Genomic DNA, 27,965 nt, shown 5'->3' on the forward strand with positions numbered 1-27,965 from the left:
ATGAATTTTATACTTAGCACTGCTTTCATTGTGTCCCATAAATTTGAATATGTTGTACCTTCATCTTCATTAAATTCTAAAAAGTCTTATTTCTTCCTTGCCCACCTTGCATTGAGTAGGGTATTGTTCTGCTTCCATGTTTATGGGGGCTTTCTGTTGTTTTTGTTGCTATTGAAGACCAGCCTTAGTCCATGGAGATCTAATAGGATGCATCAGATTATTTCAATTTTCTTGTATCAGTTCAAGCTTTTTTTTGTGATCAAGAGGATGGTGAACTTTATAGCAGGTACCATGAGGTACAGAGAAGAAGGTATATTCTTCTGTTTTATGATGAAATATTCTTTCGATATCTGTTATTCCATTGTCAGTAACAGCTGTTAGTTTCATTCTGTCTCTGTTAACTTTGGGTTTCCATGGACTGTCCAATGATTAGAATGTGGTGTTGAAGTCTCCCACTATTATGCATGCTTTTAGCTTTAGTAAAGTTTATTTTATGAATGTGGGTGCCCTTGCCTTTGGAACATAGGTGTTCAGACATGGAAACTTAAGAGCTGCAATTTGAGAAGCTGTGGTTTTGTCTTCCTTTAGTCTGGAACTTTCTCAGTATGACATTTTTAAATGGCAGTATATATCCTGTCATTTTAGACATATGTGATCTACATCTTCCGTTGATTTTATAGGGGATTATACTTTAGAGATTGTGTGTATGCAAGAAGAGACAATGAATTTGGTCTTTTAATATTCTTGAACCTCCTAGGGTCTATGGGACATCTGAGTTTGATTAAGTATATTTTCTGTTATGGTATCAATAGGTATGGCCACAATAGACTCATCCATTTGAACAAGCTTATTTTAGTCAGGGAGTGGAATTTGTGGTTTCAATATGCTTGCCTAAGGAAGCTTGCACTGTTAAAAGGTGTGACCTCCTTGGAGTAGATGTGTGACAGTGGGGTTGGGCTTTGAGGACCTCCTTGTGGCTATATGCTAGATAGCCTTCACCTGTTTGCATGCAGAAGACACCCCTCCTTCTCACAGTTCCTCCAGTGCCTCCATCTTGGACTCTGCTCTACTCTCAATGATGATAATGGACTGAACCTCAGAACAAGTCAGTCAGCCCCAATTAAATGTTGTCTCTTATAACAAATATGCTTTGGTCATTGTGTCTTTTCACAGTAATGGAAAATGTGAATAACACACTATTTTGCTTTTCCATATGAATGTAAGAAGGGTTCTATCAAGAACTGTAATTAATTGTGTTAAACTTTTGATGGGAATGCAGTGAATCTGATACAATGAAAACATTAAGACACAGAAAAAATTGAATAAGAAACCAGGAAATGGAATGCCTTTCCATGTTCAAATATAATAGGATTAATATTGTTATATGGAATCCTACCAGAATCAATCTAAAGGTTTAAATGCATCCCATCATAATTCCAATAAAGAGCTTCATAGAATAGGGGAAAAAGAATCTAAAAACTAATACAGAATCACAAATGAGCAGGGTAGTCCAGATAATCTTAAATAATAAAACAGTAAAACAGAGGTGGATCCATTACCATTCATAATTTCTAGTTGATTACAAGTCATAGTATTAAAAACAATATGTTAATATCATAAGAACAGACACATTGACTAATGGAGTAATAGTGAGAACCCTGATATTAGGCTATGCTCTTACATCCATCTGGGTTTTGACAAAGAGGCAAAACAAACAAACAAATCACACACACACACACACACACACACACACACACACACACACAGGAGTAGCTGTTTTCAACCTGTGTGTTGCAACTCCTTTGGGGGGAGCTCATATATCAGATATATTATATATCAGATATTAACATTACAATTCATAACAATAGCAAAATTACAGTTATGACTTAATGTCATAACTGTAAATAAAAGCAACAAAATAATTTTGTAGTTGGAGGTTGGTCACCACAAGGCAAACAACTGTATTAAAGGGTTGAATCATTATGAAGGCTGAGAACCCTTGCAATTTAAATGGAGTTAACCTGCAGCATGAGAACAATAAATTTAAAGACACCTGGTCTAGGAAATACAAATTCTATCAACAGATTGATGTTACTTCTTTTGCAATTGTTGTTCAGTTGTTTTCCATAGATACCTTCCCATCCATACACATTACAGACTTGCTATTGTTCTTGGTCAACATCCAGAGTTTGATAGTCAACCCTGTTGCTAAAGATATTATAAAATTGAGTCATGAGAAATTTATAAACCAAGATGATATAAACCTGGAAGTTTTATTAGTGGTGGCTAACTTTTATAATTGTGTTTTTTTGTATATGTTTGGCCCAGGGATTGGCACGATTGGAGGTGTGGTCTTGTTGGAGTAGGTATGGCCTTGTTGAAAAAGTAATTCATTGTGAGGGTGGGCTTTGAGAGCTTCTTCCTTGCTTTAAGGACATCAGACCTCTCCTGTTTGCCTTCAGAACAAAATGTAGAACTCTTGGCTCCTCCAGCACCATGCCTGCCTGGATATAGTCATGCTCCCTGCCGTGACTATAATGGACTGAACCTCTGAACTTGTAGGACAGCCCCAATTAACTTCATTTTTTAAATTTTTTAAATTTTATTCGATATATTTTTTATTTACATTTCAAATGATTTCCCGTTTTCTGGTCCCCCACTCCCCAAAAGTCACATAAGCCCCCTTCCCTCCCTCTGTTGTCCCACCCATCCCTTCCCACTTCCCTGTTCTGGTTTTGTCTTATACTGCTACATTCAGTCTTTCCAGAACCAGGGGCCACTCCTCTGTTCTTCTTGTACCTCATTTGAATGTGTGGATTATGTTTTCGGTATTCCAGTTTACCAGGCTAATATCCAATTATAAGTGAGTGCATACCATGATTGATCTTTTGAGACTGGGTTACCTCACTTAGTATGATGTTCTCCAGCTCCATCGGTTTGCCAAAGAATTTCATGAATTCATTGTTTCTAATGGCTGAATTAGTGTATATATGGCTGAAATAGTGTATATATCTAATGGCTCCATTGTGTATATATACCACATTTTTTTGCATCCATTCTTCTGTTGAGGGATACCTGGGTTCTTTCCAGCTTCTGGTTATTATAAATAGGGCTGCTATGAAAATAGTGGAGCATATATCCTTATTACATGCTGGGGAATCATCTGGGTATATGCCCAGGAGTGGTAGACCTCAAGCAATATTACCAAGCAATAGTGTTAAAAACTGCATGGTATTGGTACAGTGACAGGCAGGCAGATCTATGGAACAGGAGTGAAGATCCAGAAATGAACCCACACACCTATGGCCACTCGATCCTTGACAAAGGGGCTGAAAACATACAATGAAAAGAAGATAGCTTTTTCAACAAATGGTGCTGTTTCAACTGGAGGTCAGCATGCAGAAATGCAAATTGATTCATCCTTGTCTCCTTGTACTAAGCTCAACTCCAAATGGATCAAGGACCTCCACATAAAGCCAGACACTCTGAATTTAATAGAAAAGAAACTGGGGAAGACCCTTGAGGACATCGGTACAGACGGAAAGTTCCTGAACAGAACATCAATAGCTTATGCTCTAAAATCAAGAATTGGCAAATGGGACCTCATAAAATTACAAAGTTTCTGTAAAGCAAAGGACACCATCAAAAGGACAAATCGGCAACCAACAAATTGGGAAAAGATCTTCACCAACCCTACATCAGATAGAGGGCTAATATCCAATATATACAAAGAACTCGAGAAGTTACACCCCAGAAAGCCAAATAACCCTATTAAAAATGGGGTACAGAGTTAAACAAAGAATTCTCACCTGAAGAACTTTGGATGGCGGAGAAACATCTTAAAAAATGTTCAACTTCACTAGTCATCAGGGAAATGCAAATCAAAACAGCCCTGAGATTTCACCTTACACCAGTCAGAATGGCTAAGATTAAAAACTCAGGAGACATCAGGTGTTGGTGAGGATGTGGAGAAAGAGGAACACTCCTCCACTGCTGGTGGGATTGCAAATTGGTACAACCACTCTGGAAATCAATCCTCCGAAAACTGGATATGTTACTTCTGAAAGATCCCAATTAACTTCTATTAGTTTCAATGTGTCCATTTAATTTCTGTTTCCATGGTCTGCCCACTAAGGAGAGTGGGGTGTTGAAATCTCCCACTAGTATTGTATGAGGTGCAGTGTGTTCTTTGATCTTTAATAAAGTTTCTTTTATGAATGTTGTTTTTTTTTTTCATTTGGAGCATAGATGTTCAGAATTGAGAGTTCATAATGGTAAATGTTTCCTTAGACTAGTATGAAGTTTCTTTCCTTCTCCTTTTTTAAAATTTTTGGTTGAATGTTGATTTTAATCAATATTAGAATGGCTACTGCAGCGTGTTTCTTGGGACCATTTTCTTGGAAAATTGTTTCCCTACCTTTTATTTTGAGGTAGTGTCTCTTTCTGTCACCAATATGTGTTTCCTATATGCAGCAAAATACTGGATTCTTGTTATGTATCCAGTCTGTTAGTCTATGTCTTTTATGGAGAAATTGAGTCCATTAATAATAAGAGGTATTAAGGAACAATTGAGGTTTGTGTTGCTATCTTCTATTGGCTTTGCTGAAAGGAGATTACTTTTTTGCTTTCACTTTTGAAAAAAGTATTTATTTTCTGAAGGATGAGCTTGAAAATAAAAAGAAATCACACAACTGGATTACTTTATACACTTGAACAAGCATTTCATGGGATCCAATACATCTCAATGAAGCACTTACACACACACACACACACACACACACACACATTTTTAAACATATATATGCACACATTGTTGCTTATTTTATTTTGTTTCTAAATAGTGTGATCTCTATTTTTAGTGTCAACTTGAATACACCTGGAATAAACTGAAAAACAAGCAACTATGTACATTGGGAAGAATTTTTCTTTTTATTTATTTGTATATTTTAATAATATATTTGAAATGCATTCATAAGACAATTGTTTATTCACAGATCCCTTCAATTTTTATTTACCTAGACATTGTAATAAAGGTCAGGAATCATTCAACATAGCACCACCATAAGTATGGTGATTTCTTTACTGTGTAACAATTTTCTCAGAATTTAAAGGGACCATACTAAGGAAAGGCTCCTTAACGCTCAGGAGTTTCTAGTTGAACTACTGAAAATTGATTTTACTTATAAAGGAAGGAGAAGGCTCCTTCAATTATGGAAATGAGAGACTCACAATTCTCAAATAATCTCAAAATTAAAAAGGTTGCACAAGGCCAGGTTAAGAAAGCTACAAACACAAGCTGGGAAGAGAGACACCTGGACTTGCTGTATTTCTGGGAATGTCTGCATGTAACACTGCTGGGAATTATAAAGAGAGCTCTACAGTGCAATTTCCAGAGGGGTTCATGGGACACTTTGTAGAGTCACCTACCTTTAAGTCTTCACATAACTGTAAATAATCCTCACCTACACTATTTTAATTAGTCAAAATGACTCATTGATTCTTTTTTATTAAATATATTCTTTATTTACATTTAAAATGTTTTCCACCTTTGGGTCCCCCCAGCCCCACCGAAAATCCCCTAACCCATACCCCCCCCTCCTGCTCACCAATCCACCCACTCTGATTGCCTGTCCAGACATTCCTCTATACTGGGGCATCGAGTCTTCTCAGGACCATGGGTCTCCTCTCCCTTTGATGGTCAGCAAGACCATCCTCTGCTCAATAAACATCTGGAGCAATGGGTTCTTCCATGGTTGGTGGTTTAGGGAGCTCTGGGGATACTTGGTGGTTCAAATGGTTGTTCCTTCTATGGAACTTCAAACCTCATCAGCTCCTATAGTCAATTCTTTAGCTACTCCATTGGGGACCCTGTGCTCAGTTCAATGGTTGGCTGAGAGTGTCCCCTTCTGTATTTTTCATGCGCTAGCAGAGCCTCCCAGGTGACAGATATATCAGGCTCCTCTCAGCAAGCACTGTGACTGGGTTTTGTAACTGTATATGGGATGGATCCCTAGGAGGGGCAGTCTCAGTATAATCTTTCCCCCAGGCTCTTCTCCACACTTTGTCTCTGTTCCTCCTCCTGTGGGTATTTTGCTCCCCCTTCTAAGAAAGATGAGAGTATCCATACTTAATTTTTACTTCTTGAGCTTCATTTGGTCTGTGAATTGTATCTTGATTATGCCAAGCTTCTAGGCTAATATCCACTTATCAGTGAGCACGTACCATGGTTCTATGTGTGTTCTTTTTTGATTGCGTTACCACAATCTGGATGATATTTTCTAGTTTCATCTATTTGCTTAAGAATTTTATGATTTTATTGTTTTTAATAGCTGAATAGTTCCATTGTGTAAACGTACCATATTGTCTGTATCCATTCCTCTTTTGAGGGACATCTGGGTTTTTTTCTAGCTTCTGGCTATTATAAATAAGGCTACTATAAACATAGTGGAGTATGTGTTCTTATTAAATGCTGGATAATCCTCTGGATATATTCTCAGGAGTGGTATAGTAGAGTCCTCCATTAGTATTATGCCTAATTTTCTGAGGAACAACCAAACTGAATTCCAAAGTGGTTGTACCACCTTGCAATTCCACTACTAGTGTAGGAGTAGTCCTCTTTCTCCACATACTCACCAACAACTGCTGTCTCCTGTGTTTTTGGACATCAAAGCAGGGAGAGGCCCTTGAGTCCAGGAAGTCTCAATGCTGCAGTTTATGGGAATAACAGGACACCAGGACAGGGAAGCTGGTGTGGGTTGACTGGGGAACAGGGATAGGAGAAATGGGTTATGGGAATTTCAGGGGGGACCACAAAAAGGGACAACTTTTGAAATGTAAAGAATGTATCTAATTAAAATTTAAAAGAAAAAATACATATCTAATAAAAAATTAAAAGAAAAATATGTTTCCTGTAGTTCTTCATGAGTTAGTTACACTTCCTTTTATTTTCCCTATCCACTATGGCAATTAGAACTTTAACAAACAAACAAAGAAAACTTTGCTTAATTTAAGTCACTCATTCATATTTGAGGTAATTGTATAACTGTGTCAGTTTTGCCCAGGAATATATGAAGTAACACACTGTCAGAAGTAATGCACTGTTTTCTAGAATGTAATTGTTGTCCAAAACAGATTCCAAGAAAAACCAAGTTTCAAGTTTTTTGTAAAAAATTTTGTTTGATAACTTTTCTTTTGAGAGATTTATTAGATGGGGTGATTTCCCATTTATTGAGGTTTTACTTATTAATATCTCTCTTTTAACTGATTAGGGCACTAGACTGGCTGGTTTACCTTCATCATGAACTCTGTTGACAGACTTGTAACACCCAGAAGTTCCACTTCCAGGAGGTCTAAAACACCCAGGATCATAGGATGATACATAAGGAGGACAAAACATCTAACACCACTGGACATAACTGGGACTAGTGGGATCCAGAAACACAGGTTACATGCCCGACCAGTAGCATGGGTACATTTCAGTCTTGGCTGGTTTAACTTGGTTGATAACTCTGAAGGCAGTCCAGCAACACCAAGAGGAAACTATAATCCTACATGCTCTAACATGACCAGAATCACAGTATTCCTGGGTTCCAGGATCCCAGGGGCTTGGTCACACAAGGATCACAAGATCCCAGAGGCAACTTGACTCCTAGGAGCTCTGACATATCCAGGATTTCAGGATCACAAAATCTCAGAATCACAGAACCACAGAGACAGCTAGACTCTCATGAATTCTGACACAACCAGGATAACAGGCTCCAGTCACATTTAGTCAGGGCAGGTAGCACTAGAGATAATCAGATGACAGGAAGCAATCAAAAGACCATAAGTAACAGATACCATGGTAACTTGGCATCATCAGAATCCAATCCTCCTACCATATTAAGTTGTGCATAAAGCATCACACTGGAAAAGCAAAAATCAGATATAAGATCTCTTTTTATGATGACAGTAGAGGACCTAAGAAGGACAGGAATGAATCCCTCAAAAATACAGGAGAGCTCTCCAGGAAGTGCAGGAGACCGGGTGTGCACCCAGAGTCAGTCTGGGAGCGCACAGCTTGCTCTGGTGGCATGGAGCTTAGATTCCAGTCCTGAGGCCTCTGGTGGGAGCCCTCAGATCTCTCTGCTTCCGGATCCAGATCAGCCTGTGCAGCAACGCCACATCTCCAGGTCCTGCAAGAGGCAAGAGGGGCTTCCGGGAGGCCGGTTGGGAGAAGTCAGAGTGCTCTGGTGAACCCAGCGGGCCCAGGCAGGAGCCTTCAGGTGTCTGCTTCAGGATCTGAACGGCCTGGTCCACAGAGTTCAGTCTCCAGGAAGTGCGGGAGATGGGTGTGTACCCAGAGGCAGTCTGGGAGCACACAGCTTGCTCTGGTGGCACAGAGCTTAGGTTCCATTCCTGAGGCCTCTGGTGGAAGCCCTCAGATCTCTCTGCTTCCGGATACAGATCAGCCTGGGTGGCAACACCACATCTCCAGGTCCTGCAAGAGGCAAGAGGGGCTTCCTGGAGGCCAGCTGGGAGGAGTCAGTGTGCTCTGGTGAACCCTGCGGGCCCCTTGCAAGAGCCTTCAGGTGTCTGCTTCAGGATCTGAACAGCCTGGGCAACAGCACCCTGTCTCCAGGCAGTGGAGGAGGTAAGCTGTGCACCAGAGGCCACCTGGGAAGGGGCAGCTTACACTGGTGAGTCTAGCATTGACAAGACCAACTAACACCCGTGAGAACTAGATGGCAAAAGGCAAACACAGGAACGTCACTAACAGAAATCAAGGCAATAAGGCAACATCTGAACCCAATTCTCCTTTAACAGCATGTCCTGGATATCCCATCACACCAGTAAAACAAGACTTGGATTTAAAATCACTGGTCATGATGCTGGTACAGGAACACATGAAGGACATACTTAAAGAAATTCAAGAGAAAATGGATCAAAAGTTAGAAGCCCTTGCAAGGGAAACACAAAAATCATTGAAAGAAATTCTAGGGAAATAGAAGCAGTCATTAGAACTCTCCAAATCAAGAAAAGCCAAGGGCCAGATGGATTTAGTGCAGGATTCTATCAGACCTCAAACAAGATCTAATAACAATATATCTCAAAGTCTTTCATAAAATAGAAACAGAAAGAAGACTGCTCAGATCTATCTATGCACTCACAAGTATATTGATACCTAAATCATAAAAAACAACAACGAAAGAGAACTTCAGACCAAATTCCCTTATAAATATCACCTCAAATATATTCAATTAAATACTTGTAAACTGAACCCAAGAATGTGTTAAATCACCATGATCAAGTTGATTTCATCCAGGAATACAGAGATTTTTCAAAGTATGGAATTCCATCACTGTAATCCACTCTATAAACAAACTCAAAGATGATAACTATGTGAACATCCCATTACATCCTGAAAAAGTACTGGACATAAGACAAAACCCATTGATGTTAACATTATCAGAGAGATCAGGAAATCAAGCTTTATACCTAAATATAAGAAAAGCAAGACATAGAAAAACAATAGTTAACATCAAACTAAATGGAGAGAAACTCAAAGCAATCCTGATAAAAGACAGGGAACTATCTATTCAAAATAGTACTCGAACTTCTACTTAGAAAGATAAGAAAACAAACAGAAGTCAAAAAGAAACCAGTTGGAAAGGAAGAAGTCAAAATAACATTATTATCACATGATAGGATAGTATGCATAATTGACCCCAAAACTTCAACCACAGAGCACCTACCACTGATAAACATGATCAGCAAAGTAGCTAGATATAAAATTAAGAGAATAAATCAGTATCCTATTTATAATCTGCTCAAAGTATAAATGGGCTGGGAATGATGTAAAGGAAACAACACCCTTCACAATAGTCATAAATACTAAGAAATATCTTGCTGTGAGTCTAACCAAGCAAGTGAAAAAATCTTCTATATGACTAGAACTTCAAATCCCTAAAGTAAGAAATAGAACACAGAAGATGGAAAAAATCTCCAAAGCTCATGGATCAGCATGATTAACAGAGTAAAAATGGCCATCTAAAAATCTTACAATCTAAAGATTAAATGCAATTATCATCAAAATTCCAACACAATGGAATTAGAAAGAGCAATTGTCAAATTCATTTGGAATAACAAAAACACCCAATATAGCAACAAATTCTCTTAACAATAAAAGAAATTCTGGCTAAATCAACATAAGAATCTATATGGAATTGGTATGGGGACACTCAGGTAGATCAGTGGAATAGAATTGAAGACCCAGGAATGAATCCACACTTCTGTGGTCACTTGATCTTTGACAAAGAAGTTAAGCCCATCCAATGGAAAAAGACAGCATTTTCAACATATGGTGCTGGTTCAACTGGCAGTCAGCATGTAGAAGAATGCAAATTGATCCATTCTTTTCTCCTTATACAAAGCTAAAGTCCAGGAGGATCAAGTACATCCACATAAAATCAGATATGTTGAATCTAATAGGGGAGAAATTGGGGAAGAGCTTCACAAACCTGAGCAAAGGTCAAAATTCTGGAACAGAATACCCATACCTTATGTTTTAAGATCAACTATCAACAAATGGAAGCTCTTAAAGCTGCAAGGCTTCTGTAAGCAAAGGACATTTTCAAGAGGACAAAATGGTAAATTAACGATTGAGAAAAGATCTATAATAACCCCACATCTGTTAGAGGGCTCATAGCTAAAATATACTATCAAGAAGTTAGACTCCAAAAAAACAAAAAACCCTATTAAAAACTGGAGTACAGAATTAAACAGGGAATCTCAACCAAGGAATCTCAAATGAATGGCTGAGAATTAGTTAAAGAAATGTTCAATATCCTAAGTCATCAGAGAAATGCAAATTAAAACAACAGTGAGATTCCATCTCACACAAATCACAATGGCTAAGATCAAAAATGCAGGTGACAGCAGATGTTGGCCAGGTTGCGGGTAAAAGGAAACTCTCTTCCTTTGCTTGTGTGACTGCAACCTGGTAAAACCACTTTTGAAATCAATCTGGGAGTTTCTGAGAAAGGGGGAATAGTTTGACCTGAAGACCCAGCTATACTACTACTGGGAATATGCCCAAAAATTATTCCAACATATAACAAGAGCACATGTTCCACTATGTTCATAGCAGCCTTATTTATTATACCCAGAAGCTGGCTAGAACCTAGATGTCCCTCAACAGAAGAATGGATGTAGAAAATGTGGTTACATATGGAGTACTACTCACAAATTAAAAACAATGACTTGTTACAATCCACAGGCCAATGGATGGAACTGGAAATGTTCATCTTGACTGAAGTAACCCAGACAAAAAAGGAGCACACATGATATGTGTTTACTGACAATAGATATTTACCCTAAATTTCACAATGCACATAATACAGCCCACAGCCCATATGGAGCTTATAAGGAAGGGAGAGGAGGGTATGGATGCTCCAGTCCTGCGCTGAGGGGGAACAGGATGATCATGGGTGGTGGAGGGAGAGAGGAGGGGGAGGAAATAAGGGGGCAGTATCATGTAATGGAGAAGATAGGAGAGAGGAACAGAGAAGGTCAGGAAATTGAAGAAAAATATGTAGGGGTGATGATGAACTGGGGATCGCTATATGAGTTTTCCCTCTGGGAAAGGAAAAACTCCCTGAGCCTGAAAGGGATGACTTTAGCCAAAGCGCATAGAGAAGGGGAGATAGAACTGGTAGAGACCACCTCCAGTGGATAGGTAAGGCTCCCATGAATCCACGTGTCACCACCTCCATTAAGGGAGGGTGCCACTCATCCTCTTACAGGTTTTCACCCATAAATGTTCCTGAGCAAAGGAAGAACAGGAAAAACAAATGGAGCAGAGACTGAGGGAAGGGACATTCAGGGACTTCCCTACCTGGGAATCCATCATGTCTGCAGACACCAAAACAGACACTGTTGCTCTGGTCAAGAACCCCTAGCTGACAGAATCCTCAGGCATGGCTCCTTGGAAGGTCTGCCCAGCATCTGACAATTGGAGCCAGTCAGTAGACTGAGCTCAGGGATCCTAGTGGGTGAGTTTTCAGAAAAGCTGGAGGAACAGAGGGGACTTGCAACCCTACAGGAAGAACAACATCTGCTGGCAGGGTCCACCATTGCTCCCAGAAGCTAGTCAGCAAACTGAGCAAGGTACAGGGAGGGATCTATAGATGCAGATAAATTGTAGCAGATGATGGTCTTGCCTGACAGCAATAGGAGGGAAGGCACTTTGTCCTGTGGAGGATTCATGCCCCAGTATAGTGGGATGCAGAAGCAGTAGAGCAGGAGAGAGTAGGTGGGTAGGGAAGCACCCTCATTCAGGCAAAGGGGAGGGTGAGAGGAAAAATGAGATTTGAGGGGTCTGTGTGGGTTAACCAGGAAGTGGCTTATCATTTGAGATGTATTGCAATGAATAATTTATAAATAAATTTAAAACAATACACATATGCCAGCCATTAAACTTTAACAATGAAGACATAGGAGCCAGATGCTGTGGTGAAAGCCTGCCAACTCAGAGAGACAGGGAAAGCACCCAGCTGACCTTCCTACTCCCCTGACCTCCCAGAGGGAGAGCATTCTTTATCCCTCCCCACACTGTCTTAAACATCATTCAACTTAGAGACCTTCCTAGTTCTTCCTACTTCTTTACTTATGTTCATTCTCTTCCAACTGCTTACTTGCTCTGCCTCTTGACCTGGAGTTGACCTTCTTTTGGTTTGCAATACAGGTGTGTGCTAGGGCTGAGCCACAGAACAAGAAAGTACAGTAAACAGAAAGCTCTTGGTTAAAGGTCGGTGCTAGGGCTGAGCACACAAATATTTTTTTTCTTTTCAGTAAATAACACAATCTTGGGGTTTACAGTGTGAACAAATATCCTGCAACATTAAGTTAGCAATGTTCCCTCCACTATAGAAATCAAGCTCTCTGTCAATTGTTCTGCTTGTTTCCAGGCACATCTGAGTGCATATTCATGAGGACACAATGATCCCAAGGAAGATCAGAACTGGGCTCTTGAAGCTGTTGCACAAGGGCCAATAGGAGCCAAAAAAGTACTAAGGACACCCCTGATCATTATGACAAGGGATAAACTATCCATCCCTCTTCTCACATAATTTATTCCACGATGTTACCATTCCTGGCCTTGGCTCATTGTCCTAAGTGCTGCAGCATGGAAGGGTTTATGTTCAGGGGTTACCCAACAAACAACAGAAACACGGAATTCAGTTATACGTGGATGGTTTATTGAAGGCACACCACAAGTTTGACCAATCAGGGCAACAGATCAAAACTGCACTAGATATTTCTCAGCTACAGCTTTGTGTATAAACCCCAAAGAGCTCATGCAAAAGTGCTGGAAATGCTACCCTATGAGGACCTTGACTCAAGTTATTTTAGACATAATATTATATACTGGCCTTGAATTTGATGGGTTCTATGGAAAGCATATAGATGTAGAATTTCATAAGATTAACAAACCTCACAACATAGAGAACATAACATAGTGATGATGACCCTGTTCAAATTAAGATGTTTTTCTTTTGATTTATATCCATGACTAGGAGGTATATTACAGTAACAGTATGAAATAGATGTCTGCTGTGTGATAAATATGCTACAGTTATGTTATGCAGGCAAACCTCATCAAAAACAATTTTATCATTAGAAAAATGCATTTGTGTTACCTTACCATGTTTACACAAGTTGGCCTCAACAATGGCTCCTGGACGCAGAAAAGAAATTGTGTTTTCTACCTGAATGGAGGTGCTAGAGCTGTGTTGCACAGCTTTCTCAGTGCCCATTCCACCTCATTCTGTCCCTGCAGGTGACACAAAATTGTCACTCCACCTTCCCTGTGAACCCGGTCTAAGCATACAAAGGCCAGGAGACACTGCTGGTGTCCCAGTCCTCATTTATGCTCCATTTTTCACAAATGTGGAAGATCATTTCCACTTTTCCTACTTTCCAGCAACAAACAATTGTAGAGAGAGAATGTAACTATTCTCCACAGTTAAAGACCTTCTGTGGTAAACAGTATCCCAGACCTCAAGCAGTACTACAGAGAAATAGTGTTAAAAGCTGCATGGCATTGGTACAGTGACAGGCAGGTAGATCAATGGAATAGAACTGAACTCCAAGAAATGAACCCACACACCTACGGTCACTTGATATTCCACAAAAATGCTAAAACCATCAAGTGGAAAAAGGGTAGCCTTTTCAACAAATGGTGCTGGTTCAACTAGAGGTCAGCATGCAGGAGAATGCAAAATGATCCATTCTTATCTCTTTGTATTAAGCTCAACTCCACGTGGATCATGGATCAAGGACCTCCAATAAAACCAGACATACTAAAATTAATAGAAAAGAAACTGGGGAAGAGCAATGAGCACATGGGCACAGGGGAAAATTTCCTAAACAGAACACCAAGAGCTTATGCTCTAAGATGAAGAATTGACCAATGGGACCTCAAAAAATTACAAAGTTTCTGTAAGGCAAATGACACTGTCAATGGGACAAAATGGCAACAAACAAATTGGGAAAAGATCTTCACCAACCCTATATCTGACAGAGGGCTAATATTCAATATATACAAAGAACTCAGGAAGTTAGACTCCAGAGAGCCAAATACTCCTATTAAAAATGGGGTACAGAGCTAAACAAAGAATTTTCACCTGAAGAATTTTGAATGGCTGAGAAGCACCTTAAATGTTCAACATGATTAGTCATTAGGGAAATGCAAATCAAAATGACCCTGAGATTTCACCTCACACCACTCAGAATGGCTAAGGTTAAAAAGTCAGGAGACAGGAGGTGTTGGTGAGGATGTGAAGAAAGAGGAACACTCCTCCACTGCTGGTGGGTTTGCAAGCTGGTACAACCACTCTGGAAATCAGTCTGGCTGTTCCTCAGAAAACTGGGCATGATACTTCCAGAGGACACTGTTATACCACTCCTGGGCATATACCCAGAGAATTCTCTGGCATGCAATAAGGACATATGCTTCACTATGTATATAGCAGCCTTATTTATAATAGCCAGAAGCTGGAAAGAACCCAGATGCCCCTGTATGGAGGAATGCATACAAACAATGTGGTATATTTACACAATAGAATACTACTCAGCAATTAAAAACAATAAATTCATGAAATTCTTAGGCAAATGGTTGGAATTGGTCAATATCATCCTAAGACATGAAATGCTGTCACTGATAAGTGTATATTAAATAGCTCAGAAGCTCTGAATTCCAAGACACATTCACATATCAAATGATTCCCAAGGATAAGGAAGGAGAGGGCCATGGTCCTGGAAAGCCTTGATGAAGAAATGTAGGGGATTACCTGTACAGAGGGGTGGGATGGGGTTGGTTAGGGAATGGGTGGAGGGAAGAGGGCTTATGGAATTTAAGGGGGGAAGAACCCGAAAAGGGTTTTTTTTAATTTCCTCTGCCAACTGATTTTCAGACTCTTGCCAACACTATGATGTGTGTAACTCTTTCTCTGCTAAGACATCTTGAGGCAACTTCAAATGCTAAGAAGAAGACTTCATGAGTGTAGCCCCTAACATACATCCACATATTAATTTGTCCTGCAGGCTCTGGATGTGATTTCATGCACCTGTACATAATAAGACAGGAAACGTTTTGACTGCATATAAGAACTTGAGTGATATCTCAGTAGATAATCTGAGATGTTAATGTCTCATATTGCTGATTGAGGGAAATGTGAGGCAGGATGATACATTTCTGAGAAGGTTTGAAAAGAAAACCCTCAGTTAAATGCACAGGGATTCCTGAGGTTATGTCAATCAAGCCTAGAGCAAACCCTGGTTTTGTAAGGATGATGGGCTCAATGGCTATGCCCCAGGAGAGTCTCCAGGAAAGGGCACCTCAGCTTCCTGTTAATAAAGGAAGAAAATTAGCAGGGAGCAGAAGGCTGTAACCCATGACATCAGCAGTCCCTTCTTGAACATTCTATTGTCTCCTGGAGAGTTCTTGGCATGAGCTGTGATGTCACCAGTGTTGTAGCAACAGCACAAGCCCTGCGGTTTCTCAGTCAGTGTCTAGAGCATACATTGATAGACATGTTTGCCCGAATCAGAAAACTTTTTAAGAGAACCAATGTGGATGCAAGAGAGATAAGAGAGAGGAGGAAGGAAGCTGGTCTTTCATCTGAGAGTAATGAAGGACAAAGGAGGTCATGGAGGATGTGGAGTAAGTACTGGGAAGTGGATATTCAACTTCCTACCAGGGTGGCCTGAGCTAGCCTTTCTAACAAAGCGACAAAGGAATTGAAGCTCCTTGGAAGCAAAAGAGATTACAGGATTTTCACAACTCTTGAATATCAAGGATATCAGAACATTATTTTTTCAACTCTTAAAGCAGGAGATGTTTGGTATCTGTCAAGGAAATTGTCCATTTCCTCCAGGTTCTCCAGTTGTGTTGAGTACAGGCTCTTGTAGTAGGATCTGATGATTTTTTGGATTTCCTCAGTTTCTGTTGTTATATCTCCCATTTCATTTCTAAGTTTGTTAATTTGGATACTTTCTCTGTGCCCTTTGGTCAGTCTGGCTAAGGGTTTATCTATCTTGTTGATTTTCTCAAAGAACCAGGTCCTGGTTTTGTTGATTCTTTGTATGGTTCTCTTTGTTTCTACTTGATTGATTTCAGCCCTGAGTTTGATGATTTCCTGCCTTCTACTCCTCCTGGGTGAAATAGCTTCTTTTTGTTCCAGGGCTTTCAGGTGTGTCATTAAGCTGGTAATGTATGCTCTCTCCATTTTCTTTTTGGAGGCACTCAGGGCTATGAGTTTTCCTCTTAGCACCGCTTTCATTGTGTCCCATAGGTTTGGGTATGTTGTGTCTTCATTTTCATTGTGTTCTAAAAAGTCTTTAATTTCTTTCTTAATTTCTTCCTTGACCAAGGTATCATTGAGTAGAATATTGTTCAATTTCCACGTGTATGTGGGTTTTCTGTTGTTTTTGTTGCTATTGAAGACCACTTTTACTCCATAGTGATCTGATAGGAGACATGGGATTAGTTCGATCTTCTTATATTTGTTGAGCACGTGTTGGAGAGGGTGTGGAGAAAGAGGAACACTCCTCCACTGCTGTTGGGGTTGCAAATTGGTACAACCACTCTGGAAATCAGTCTGGCGGTTCCTCCGAAAACTGGGCACCTCACTTCCAGAAGATCCTGCTATACCACTCCTGAGCATATACCCAGAGGATTCCCCACCATGTAATAAGGATACATGCTCTACTATGTTCATAGCAGCCCTATTTATAATTGCCAGATGCTGGAAAGAACCCAGGTATCCCTCAACAGAAGAGTGGATGCAAAAAATGTGGTATATCTACACAATGGAGTACTATTCAGCCATTAGAAACAATGAATTCATGAAATTCTTAGGCAAATGGATGGACCTAGAGAACATCATACTAAGTGAGGTAACCCAGACTCAAAAGATGAATCATGGTATGCACTCACTAATAAGTGGATATTAACCTAGAAACCTGGATTACCCAAAACATAATCTACACATCAAATGAGGTACAAGAAGAAAGGAAGAGTGGCCCCTAGTTCTGGAAAGACTCAATGAAGCAGTATTCAGCAAAACCAGAACGGGGAAGTGGGAAGGGGTGGGTGGGAGGACAGGGGGAGAGAAGAGGGCTTACGGGACTTTTTGGGAGTTGGGGGGCTAGGAAAGGGGAAATCATTTGAAATGTAAATAAAAAAATATATCGAATAAAAAAAAGCAGGAGATGGCAATGTCAAAGCTGTAATGGTGTAAACTCCAATTTTTCTCTTTCACTGGGTATTGTGGTTGTTCCTTGGGGACAGAATGAGCCCATCAGGAGTCACAGAGGATCTAACCTACACCAATTTAGGGCAGGGCATCAATGCCTTCACTACCATGCTTCTTTTAGCTTCAGTTTCTCTCTGACAGTAGTACAAGGAAGAGAGCTGTGCCCCCTGGAGATCACCTCTTGTTCTCAGAACTACTCTGATCTCCTCTCCCTCAAAGTTCTGCTTAGCTTATCATTGGTTGTGAATGGCAGGTGTTATTGTACTGTAACTACACCCAGAGACTCCACCCTCTGGCTACTGCTGGAGTGCTTGGTGTTTCAGTAGAGGAAATAATTGGTCAGTGTATTAGCCATGTTCTCCCCATGCAGGACATTTTAAGGCCATGTCCTGGGCCAAGAGTAACAGGGTAGGAGATCTGAACATCATGAATTCATCATGTGACTTGAGAAACCACAGAACTGAGGACTCTGAGGACAAGTTGCACTCTGTGCATTTGGTAATAAGCCAGGAGAAGCCATCTCTGTGGTCATCATAAGAATATATAGGGAGACAGAGGACACACATGGCTGCTTACATCTCCTAGTCTCTATAGAGTGATGGGAGAACTGACATCTACTGAGGATGCATCTAAAGCCTGGACGAAACTCTGTGTGGTGTCACTGGGTTCTAGGCCTGTTGTCTCCTTTATAGGCCTCAGAGTAGTCTGTCTACACTCTATGCATTCCCAACATTTAAGTTCACTTGTGTTCTTTTACCTACAGGGGCTGGCAGGCAGACATCATCCCCTGCAACTGTCCCGAGCAAGAAGCAGGCCAAGGAGGAAGAGGAGAGGCTGACCAGAGAGCTGCAGCTCGTTACACAAGAGAGAAATGAGCTGAGAGATCACTTGATCTATGTCACAGAGGGAGCCATGAACAAGAGGTATGCATCCCTCCAAATGCTGTGGTGTTTGTATGGAGTCCAAAATGCCGCACTTGTCTTTTTAAGATGGTGAATCATAGGAAGGTGTATTTTCATGATATCCCTGGGCAAAACCTCATGTCTCTAAACCCTTATTAGAGGAGAGGCAGAACCTGCAGTTTTCACAGGAGTAAGATGGGAAATGGAGTCCTCTGCATCCTCCAGGTCAAAAGTGGGACTTGTGGTCTGAGTGAAGATTCAGGGTAGAAGTGATACAGGGATACAGGAAATTGAGAGTGAGTTCCCAGAAAGCATTTTGAAAGCCCTTGAAAGGAGGTGCTTTTGTGAGGTTCTAGGACCTGAGAGTTTGCTGTGAGTGTTTGTACTGGACTGGTAGGTGACTGAGTGCTGGAAACTGCTAGATGCAGAAGGCGGGGCCTGGTCCCACATTGTTCATCTCAGTTCTTGACTAGACGCCTGAGGATCTGCCTGTTCCTCTTTTTCTGTGTGTCTTATACTCTGAGACTGTAATGTTGTATTTATTCTGCATATCATTGTGTTCTCTCTGCTTCTATCTCAGATTCACTCTCTCTCATTCTGTGACTGTGTCTAATTTTCTCCCTCTCATGTGTGTATACATGACTGTATGTCTGTTTTTTGTGTGTACATGTGTGGGGGTACACAAGATTGTGTTATCTCCTGGGAATAAATTTTTGAATGTTTATATTCCTCTCTACTCTTTGAAATTCAGGGATCTGTGAAATCCAGTATACTCTGAGACAGTAATGTTGCATACACTTTTTCTGAATCTCATCCTATTCTCTCTGGTTCTGTTTCTGTCTTTATTTCTCATTCTGTGGCTCTCTGTCCTTTTCGCCTAATTTGTGTGTGCCAGTCTATGAGTCTGTTTGCTTCCACATGTACATACATGTGCTTCTGTTTTGTGTGTTTATACTTACCTCCACACTTAGGTATCTTAGGCTCTGTGTTTTGGACTGAGGATTTAAATGCTATTTCAAGGTGATCTGAGTCCTGATGTCTGGGAGCCCCTACTTTAAATAGTTCTGTTCAGTCCAGGCAGAGGTAGCATATGCCTTTAATCCCATCACTTGGGAGGGAGAGGCAGGCAGATTTCTGAATTTGAGGCCAACCTGGTCTAGAGAGTGATATCCAGGACAGCGAGGGCTACACAGAGAAACCCTGCCTCAGAAAAAAAAAAAAACAAGAGAGAGAGAGAGAGAGAGAGAGAGAGAGAGAGAGAGAGAGAGAGAGAGAGAGAGGAGGGGAGGGGAGGGGGAGGGGAGAGGGGAGAGGGGAGGGGAGGGGAGGGGAGAGGGGAGGGGAGGGGAGGGGAGAGGGGAGGGGAGGGGAGGGGAGAGGGGAGGGGAGGGAAGGGGAGGGGGAGGGGAGGGAAGGGGAGGGGAGAAAAGGGAAGAAGAGGGGAGGGGAAGGGACAGGAGGAGAGGAGAGGAGAGCAGAGGAGTGGAGAGGAAAGGAGAAGAGAAGAGAGGAGAGGAGAGGAGAGGAGAGGAGAGGAGAGGAGAGGAGAGGAGAGGAGAGGAGAGGAGAGGAGAGGAGAGGAGAGGAGAGGAGGAGACAGAGATTCATGTGGTTAAAGTAGGAATCCAATTAAATAGCATTGATCATTCCCTTCATGAGCACACTTATGCATACAGTTGCATCTCATGGGCAGATTATAAAGAGGTCATTATGTATGGTATCACCTCAAGAATTATGTGTAATGTCTGCCTCTGAAGTATTAGTTATCCAGGAATTACAATCCCTGTTCTCAAAACAGGGAAAATATAATCACAGGTGTCTATTTGGCAATGACCTGTGGCCTAGGCTCTTGAGAGCACAAGTGGCTAGACTGCCCCTCGAGAGCTAATGAGTAAACACAGGGAGCTAGGGCACCCTCCATTAGGATACATAGCTTATGCTGTCCTTGGGAAAGGATAAGAAGTTTCCAAAGATGAAAAAGATCCCAGCATGCAGAATCCCGGAATTGATCTTCCTGTGCTGGGAGTACAAGACCCAGTCTGTGTTCATGTGTTCTTAGAACGGAGGAGTGTCCCCTGGTTATGGAACGCAGTAGCGGAATGTGGCAATACCAGAACAGGGAAGTGGGGAGGGGTGGATTGGGGAATAGGGGGAGGGAAGATGGCTTATGGAAATTTTGTAGAGTGGAAGTCAGAAAAGGAGAAATCATTTGAAATGCAAATAAAAAATATATCGAAGAAAAAATAGGAAAAAAAAAAGAAACACATTTTCAGCTGGGCCATGGTAGTACATGCCTGTAATCCTAGCACTTGGGAGGCAGTGGCAGACAGATTTCTGAGTTCGAGGCCAGCCTGGTCTACAGAGTGAGTTCCAGGATAGCCATGGGTACACAGAGAAACCCTGTCTCAAAAAACCAAACTAAATAAATAAATCAAAATAAATTAAAATACTTAGATGTGTATGGGTCTTGGTTTCTGAAAAGGTGTTTTTTTAAAAAAAGCACATGTTCATGGAGTTCTATCTTCCTGGGGACAGGCCATACTACACACCAAATCCGTTATATGAAAAACTGAAGTTAAAGGAGAAGGAGATTATGACATTTCTACACACCTTAGAGAAGGAGAATATTGAAGCCAAACAGAACTTCCAGGATCTCAAGAAAGAGATTAATTTTTATCAGTAAGTACTGTTTATGGAGGTCACCAGGTGTGGAATGGCCATTTCTGACTTCCTTTGTTTCTGGACTGGAGAGTCTGCAGGTCTGATTCTATCCCTTCTGCCTTTTAGCCATCAGTGTGCCTTTGGACTTCTGTCAGTTTCAAAGTCTGTAAGAGACTGTTACTCATCCTAACATTGTACAGGCATCATCAGGAGCCTCTCATTAGAAGAGTGATTCAGATCATGAGAGGGTTATAGTACAGTACTAGATTTGTGTGGCTCAGGGATGGTGTTACAGAGCTAAATGTGATCTAACAAAAGGATGCAATGCTTGAGTCTACTGACTGCATTGTGGGTATCTGCAACCTACTAATTGATGTTGCTGAAATGCATTGGGCTGTCATGGATAGTTTCAGATACTGCATTCTTTTGGAGAGACATGCAACCTTATTGGTCTTTGGACTGCAGCAATCACTTTTTCTTCCCTCGAGTTGCTATTTTCTGTTTGTGTTCCTCTTAAGAATGTACTGAGATGTACTACATTAGGTATTCATGGGAACCTAGGTCCTGGTGGGGTTAATGGAACCTTGAGCTAGAAATGGGAGGAGGAGCCTGCAGGATCTTACCATGAAGATTATGTTTCTAGCAACCTGCACAGCCGGCTCCTAATGCAGAAGAACTTTATGAATAAGAGGTTGGTCATACTGAAGCAGGAGAACAAGGAAGTACACGCTGATTGGACCATTATTCAGCAATACCTGATTGACTTGAACCTGATTGATAAAGATGAAGAGGAGAAGCCCAGCATCCTCCAGGACCTACAACATCAGGTACTGACTGATAACATTTTCCCATTGCATCCATCTTTGCTTTCACCTAGCACCTTTCTAATCCACACTCGCACCCACCTCAGAGAATGCAGTTGTTCATTGCATGGTCTCTGCACAAGGATTCGGGGTTGTTAGCCTTGTGATAAACTGATGTATTGGCAAGTATACCTTACTACTCCTCTTTAATCTGAAGACTAGTAAGGGTGATAGATCAATAACACACCACATTCCTATACATGCTCATGTTAGCTGGGCTGCTTTGCAGAGCTTTGAGCAAGTTCTATGTCCTGTGACAGAGGTCATGCATGGGTCATGTGACTTCCCCAGTGGGAAGCATCTTGCAGGGTTAAAATCCAAATGCTAATAGGAAACATATTCTTCTCCTTGTCTTTGATCTGTGCATTTTCCCTTCTTCCTGTAACCCAGTGAGGTCTCTTCTCATTGCCCATTTCTTGTTATGCACTGATAGAAGTCTGAGTAACAGCTCTCAGGCCCATGTATTTGGTGAATGCTGCTGGATGTTCTGCTGTGCCTGCACTAATAACAGCAATGGTGTCAGTTAAAAGATCAACGATAACATTCCTGTTGAGCTGTTGAGAGGCAGCAGCCTGACAGCTGACATTTAGGTTCCCAACAAGCCTCTGTCTTAATAACTGCCTTCCTCTTCTAGGATGCAGAGAGTGTAGCAAGAGCTGAAATTTCCACAGCCCAGGAAGAGGGCCTCCTGCAGAATGAGATGCCACTTCAGGAAGACACTGCTGATCTCCAACTCCAACAGCCACAAAATAAATAGGAGGAATCTTCTTACACATAATTCAGTTCCTCAGGGAGAATACGCCCTAACTCCCTAGCCAGTGAGCCAGGCAATTCAGTGTGTTATTCACTTCCTGTGCTGACACCACCCTTTGGGAGAGAACTGAGGTGACTGACCTGCCACCCTGTGTCCAAGAGAAGAAACAGGCTGTTAGAGTTTTGGATGATGTTTTGCTTTTTGTTGCTTTGATATTTGTTATGTTATGAATTAATGTTATTATATGAATATTATGAATATTATAAATTATTTTTATTGCTTTTAATTTTTGTTATGCTTTTCACTGTTTATAGTAATTTTCATTTCAAACCCGTTTTCTAATGTATTTCTGATGAATAAAAAATTATTAGAAACTCATACCCTTTGAAACCATGTTCCTTATTCATGTTTTTTATCCTATCCTGTAGACATAGACCTCACAACCAGAAATGGATCTCTGTAAGCTCCAGGACATCTGGGCTACAGATTGAATTCAAAGCCCATCAGGGTATACAAGACAATGGTCTTTTTTATGGATAATGTGGCTTTCCCCATGGATAAACATGAATACCTTATCCATGTTGTCATATATTCTCCTATTACTAGAATATAGCACTCTATTGCACACATTTATTATTGGCCCTGTGTATCTGTTACTGTGTAACATACTATCATTTGATGTACAGCTGCTGGGAAAATTACCACATTCACAAATGAGTACATAAAGAACGAAGAATCACAGAGCCATGTGGCTCGGCTTTTGTTGCAAGAGAGAATCAGGGATAATAAAAGACTAGAGATAATGGCCTTTGAATACACTTGCCCAGAATTAACTTATGGTACATGACCAGACAGTTTATCATTGACCAGACATTTTCTGTGTTTTTGTTTTTGCTGTTTAAATTCATTTTTATTATTTATTGGAATTGGGTGTTTTCACTTCTGTATTTCTGTGTCCCCTCCTTAGTGCAGTCCCCTCATATGACACAAGAAGGAATAACTTTCCCTGTCGTAGATGATTGTTAGGTACCTTGTGGGTCTTCTGAGTGCAGTAGATGCTCTAACCAGTGAGTCATCCCCACATCTCCTGCGGGTGGCTTTTTACCTTCCACATCACTTGTGCTGTATTATGTGAACTGGATCACCTCCAACTGAGTGGAGAAATCTCAGGAGATGTGTAGGTTCAGGGGATTTAGCTGCACGTGCTCATTGTCTTGTGCGGCCAGGCATCAAAGCAGGTCTCTGATAGGACCACTGCTCTTTGTGTCTTCAGGTTTATGCCCCAATATCCCTTCTTTTCAATTTTACTACAAATGTTTTCACCTCTAATCTAGGATGACAATGTAGACTAGACATATGTGTAAACTTCAGAATTGAGACTAGCCTCCTGTAGTCTGTGATGGGATAATGAATACATCTTGGTAACAAGAAACAGATCTTAATCTAAGCAGTTTTGGCGGGAAGCTCAAGGGCAGCCACAGTGAGTAGAGACTGCAGCTGTGGCCATGTTTCTGATGGAGAGCATGACTGTGCAAATGTGGAGCCTAAGAGGGACAGGCAAAGCTGCACTTTTATCATAGAAGATCTGTAAGTATAGTGAGGATAATTTCTTCCAGGTGATTGTTTTAGGTTTTGAATGGAACTGACTAGCTGACACTATAGGTTAGTCAGAGTGTTAAAATATGGGGGAAGTGGTCAAGTGGGTCCACAAACAGTTAGTGGTAAACCAGGGCTTTTAGCTCAGTCTATAGAGCATCAGGGTTTAGAGGCTTCTGTTACTCTCTACCTTAGGTCCTCTGGCTTTTATAAGCTGATCCTGATGGAGAAAGGGTCATCAGTAGTACACTGGAAACAAGCAGATCCTAGACTTAGGTCACACTAGCATGTTTTATCTTATTGTGGGATCTCTTTGAACATCTTAGAACCTGGAAGGGGCCTGGGTCTCACACTCACTTATGAATTCTCACAACAGTTTGTGGTTTGTTTGGAAATCTAAATAAAATAGCTAGTTTTCTAGAAGGATACCAATTACCCAAGTGTAATCTAAATCTGCTAAATTAACTAAGTTATCCTATACTCCCTAAGGAAATAGTAATTGTCATCAAAAGGCTCCCAATACAAAAATGGCAAGGCCAAATGGTTTTGGTGCCTAATTCTACCAGTTTATAAAAGCTGTTAATGCCAACACTCTTCAACCTATTCCAATGAATAGAAAGAGAAGGAATATTGCCATGCTCATTCTCTGAAGCCATGGTAAGCTGATACCTAAAACAAAGATTCAATATGAATGGAGAATTCAGACCACTTTACATTTTGAACATTGATGAAAAAATAGTCAATAAAATACGAGCATACAGAATCTAGGGACACACTAAAAATATCCTTTACCATTGTCAATAATCTTCATTTCAGGAATGCAAGTTTTGTACAATATAGGAAAATCCATTGATTCAATCTAACAAAACTACACTGAAATATATACACACATGATGATCTCATTAGATGGTGAAAAGATCACTGACAAAGTAGAACTCCCTGCTATATTAAAAGTCCTGTCATACAGGGATATAAGACACATAACTGAACATAATACAAGCAATAAATATCAAGTCTATAGAAAACATCAAATTCAGTGGAGAGAAACTTAAACTATTTCACTAAAATCAAGGCCAGGAAAAGGTTTCTCTTCCTATCTATTCAATTTATTCCATGAATATCTACCTATAACAATCAGAAAACCAAACTACATCAAGGGGACACAAAATGGAAAGGAAAATGTCAAAGAACTGCTATTTGCACATAATATGATAGTATTAAGTGATTCCTAACGATGTCCCATAGAACTACAGCTGATAAACACCTACAGGAACCTCTCTATATACACAATGAACTTAAAAAAGTAAGAAGCTTTCTTTATTGAAATGATAAAAAGCTGAAAAGAATTAGGAAAGCCACATCTTACAATACCTAGGTTTAATAAAAATGTATCTTGGTGTATGTCTAAGCAAGCAATGAAAGACCTATAGGATAAGATTTTCAAGTATCTCCAGAATGAATCTGGAAAGTATACCATGTGGCTAAGCTTACATGTGGGCCTCCTAGGACTCTTAGGTCATCACTACTCACTGAAAGAGACCTGGATTTTCTAATGCTCAGGCCTGTACCCACCAGTATAGCTACAGCCATTTTGTTCCATGTCTGCCCCCTATTTCAGATTGTTGCTGAAATATGCAATAATTGACACAGAAAAAGTAACTTGCTCAGAGCAAGGTCATGGTGATCTCATCCTGTTGTGCTCTGTATGATGTTTGTTAACTTTATAATGTTCTAAAAACCTTTACATGGGACCCATCAAATAAAAAGGACCTGAGTTCAGTTCCCAGCAGACAGATGGCTGGCATACAATGAAGTCCAGCTCTGAGGAGCCTGATGCCCTCCTCTGAACTCCATGTCCAACTGAACACATGTGGCATATGCTCACAGGGACATACATACTTGCACTCAAAACACACACACACACACACACACACACACACACACACAAACACACACACACATGCTAAAAGCAATCCACCAGAGATACATGAAGCAACATCAATATCAAACCCAACAGTAACACAACGCTAAGTATCCTGTTTCCTAAAGAACAAATAGGAAGCAGCAAAATTATTGAGATATAGTTTCTGACAAGAGAAGGCAGAATAATTTTTAAAACAGGCACGGATTTAACATGGCACCCATGATGATGATGACAGCTCCAAGGAAAAAAAGACACGTTGGATGCCAAGGGCTCACTGGCCAGACAATCTAGCTAAAATGGCAGGCTGCAGCTCCAATGTGGGACCCTGTGTCTAAAAGGAAAGTGGGTGTTATAGAAGGAGCCCAACATGGACTGGCCAATCCATTCTAAGTTATCCAGGAAGTACTTCACTGATTCACCCAGCTGTAACTCGCTTCTGCGGCTGAAGGCTTCCCTGATCCCCGAGTCTCTCCAGAGTGTATGCAGCACTGGCACAAGGAGCTGGAAGGTGGTGGGCTCCACAGGCAGGCCTGCCTTGTTCTCAAGGCCATCAGAAACATCCCTGCTTCTCCTCGGAGTGCTGCCAGGGAATGCTGAGCTTGTCCCGAGGGTCTACAAGCACCCTTGGGCCTCGCCATTAAGTTTGCAGCCAGTGCATACCTCCTTGTCTGTTCTGGCATGAGGGTCTCGAGTCTCAGGACCACAGCTAGAATCTTGTCAGAGGAAAGCCTCAGTTAGGGAACTGCAGAGATCAAAGTAATCTTAAGGAAGTTGTTGAAGATGGATGGTGTAGAGGAACTCCAGCAGTGCCTTCTGTTCAAACTCTGGGCCATGGTTGATACACATCTGCTTGAGAAAGGTAGACTTGCCTCTCTAGCCTGCACCCAGCAGCAGGATGCTGACCAGCCGCCACAGCTCAGCATTGACATCTCAGCTGCTCAGCTGTGCCACCTGGCCTGGCGCTCTGAGTCATGCACTGTGCCTGCCCTGTGCTCCCAGTCTAAGGCCTCTAAGGGCAGCAAGCAGTGACTGAGGGTCTGCACAACCCAGACATGGCCTTCCTCAGGCCTCGGCCGCGCCACACTGGGAGCCTCAAGCCATGGACACCCCTCAGCTGGCACAGCCCTCCCTGACCACACTCTGCCCTGCCCGCCTCTCCCTCAGGCTGTGTCCACCTTCACCCCTGCTGCCCAGAGGCTTTCACTCGCCTGGCCAGCTGAGGGGTGGAGAGGAAGGCGAAGACTAGCTTTTCAAATTCAATTCTGGGCCCTTCAGGGTTTTTCTCAAATAGATAATGATGAGAATATATTATTTACGGTCAATAATTTGTTGTCCCATAAACATAATATTCCTCATTTATTCCTTCAGTTTGCTAAAGCACTTTTGGGTCCTTTAAGAGATAAGGGCAAGACATTGCTGTATGCTAAATTGTTAGGGGGGAAAATTGAAGCATTCTAAGATGTCTCT

General features: G+C 41.2%; 1 protein-coding gene across 1 annotated transcript; it reads left to right on the forward strand.

Annotated features, from left to right (window-relative positions):
• The first annotated feature begins 10,904 nt into the window (after positions 1–10,904).
• Positions 10,905–27,744, forward strand: LOC127677780 (disks large homolog 5-like). Its single transcript, XM_052172785.1, has 5 exons — positions 10,905–10,938; positions 18,562–18,721; positions 21,236–21,379; positions 22,005–22,188; positions 27,565–27,744. Exons 1-5 carry the CDS (start codon positions 10,905–10,907, stop codon positions 27,742–27,744), a joined length of 702 nt encoding a protein of 233 aa, XP_052028745.1.
• The last annotated feature ends 221 nt before the right edge of the window (positions 27,745–27,965 follow it).

This window comes from Apodemus sylvaticus, chromosome 2 (genome assembly GCF_947179515.1).
Source record: "Apodemus sylvaticus chromosome 2, mApoSyl1.1, whole genome shotgun sequence".
Classification (NCBI taxonomy): Eukaryota; Metazoa; Chordata; class Mammalia; order Rodentia; family Muridae; genus Apodemus; species Apodemus sylvaticus.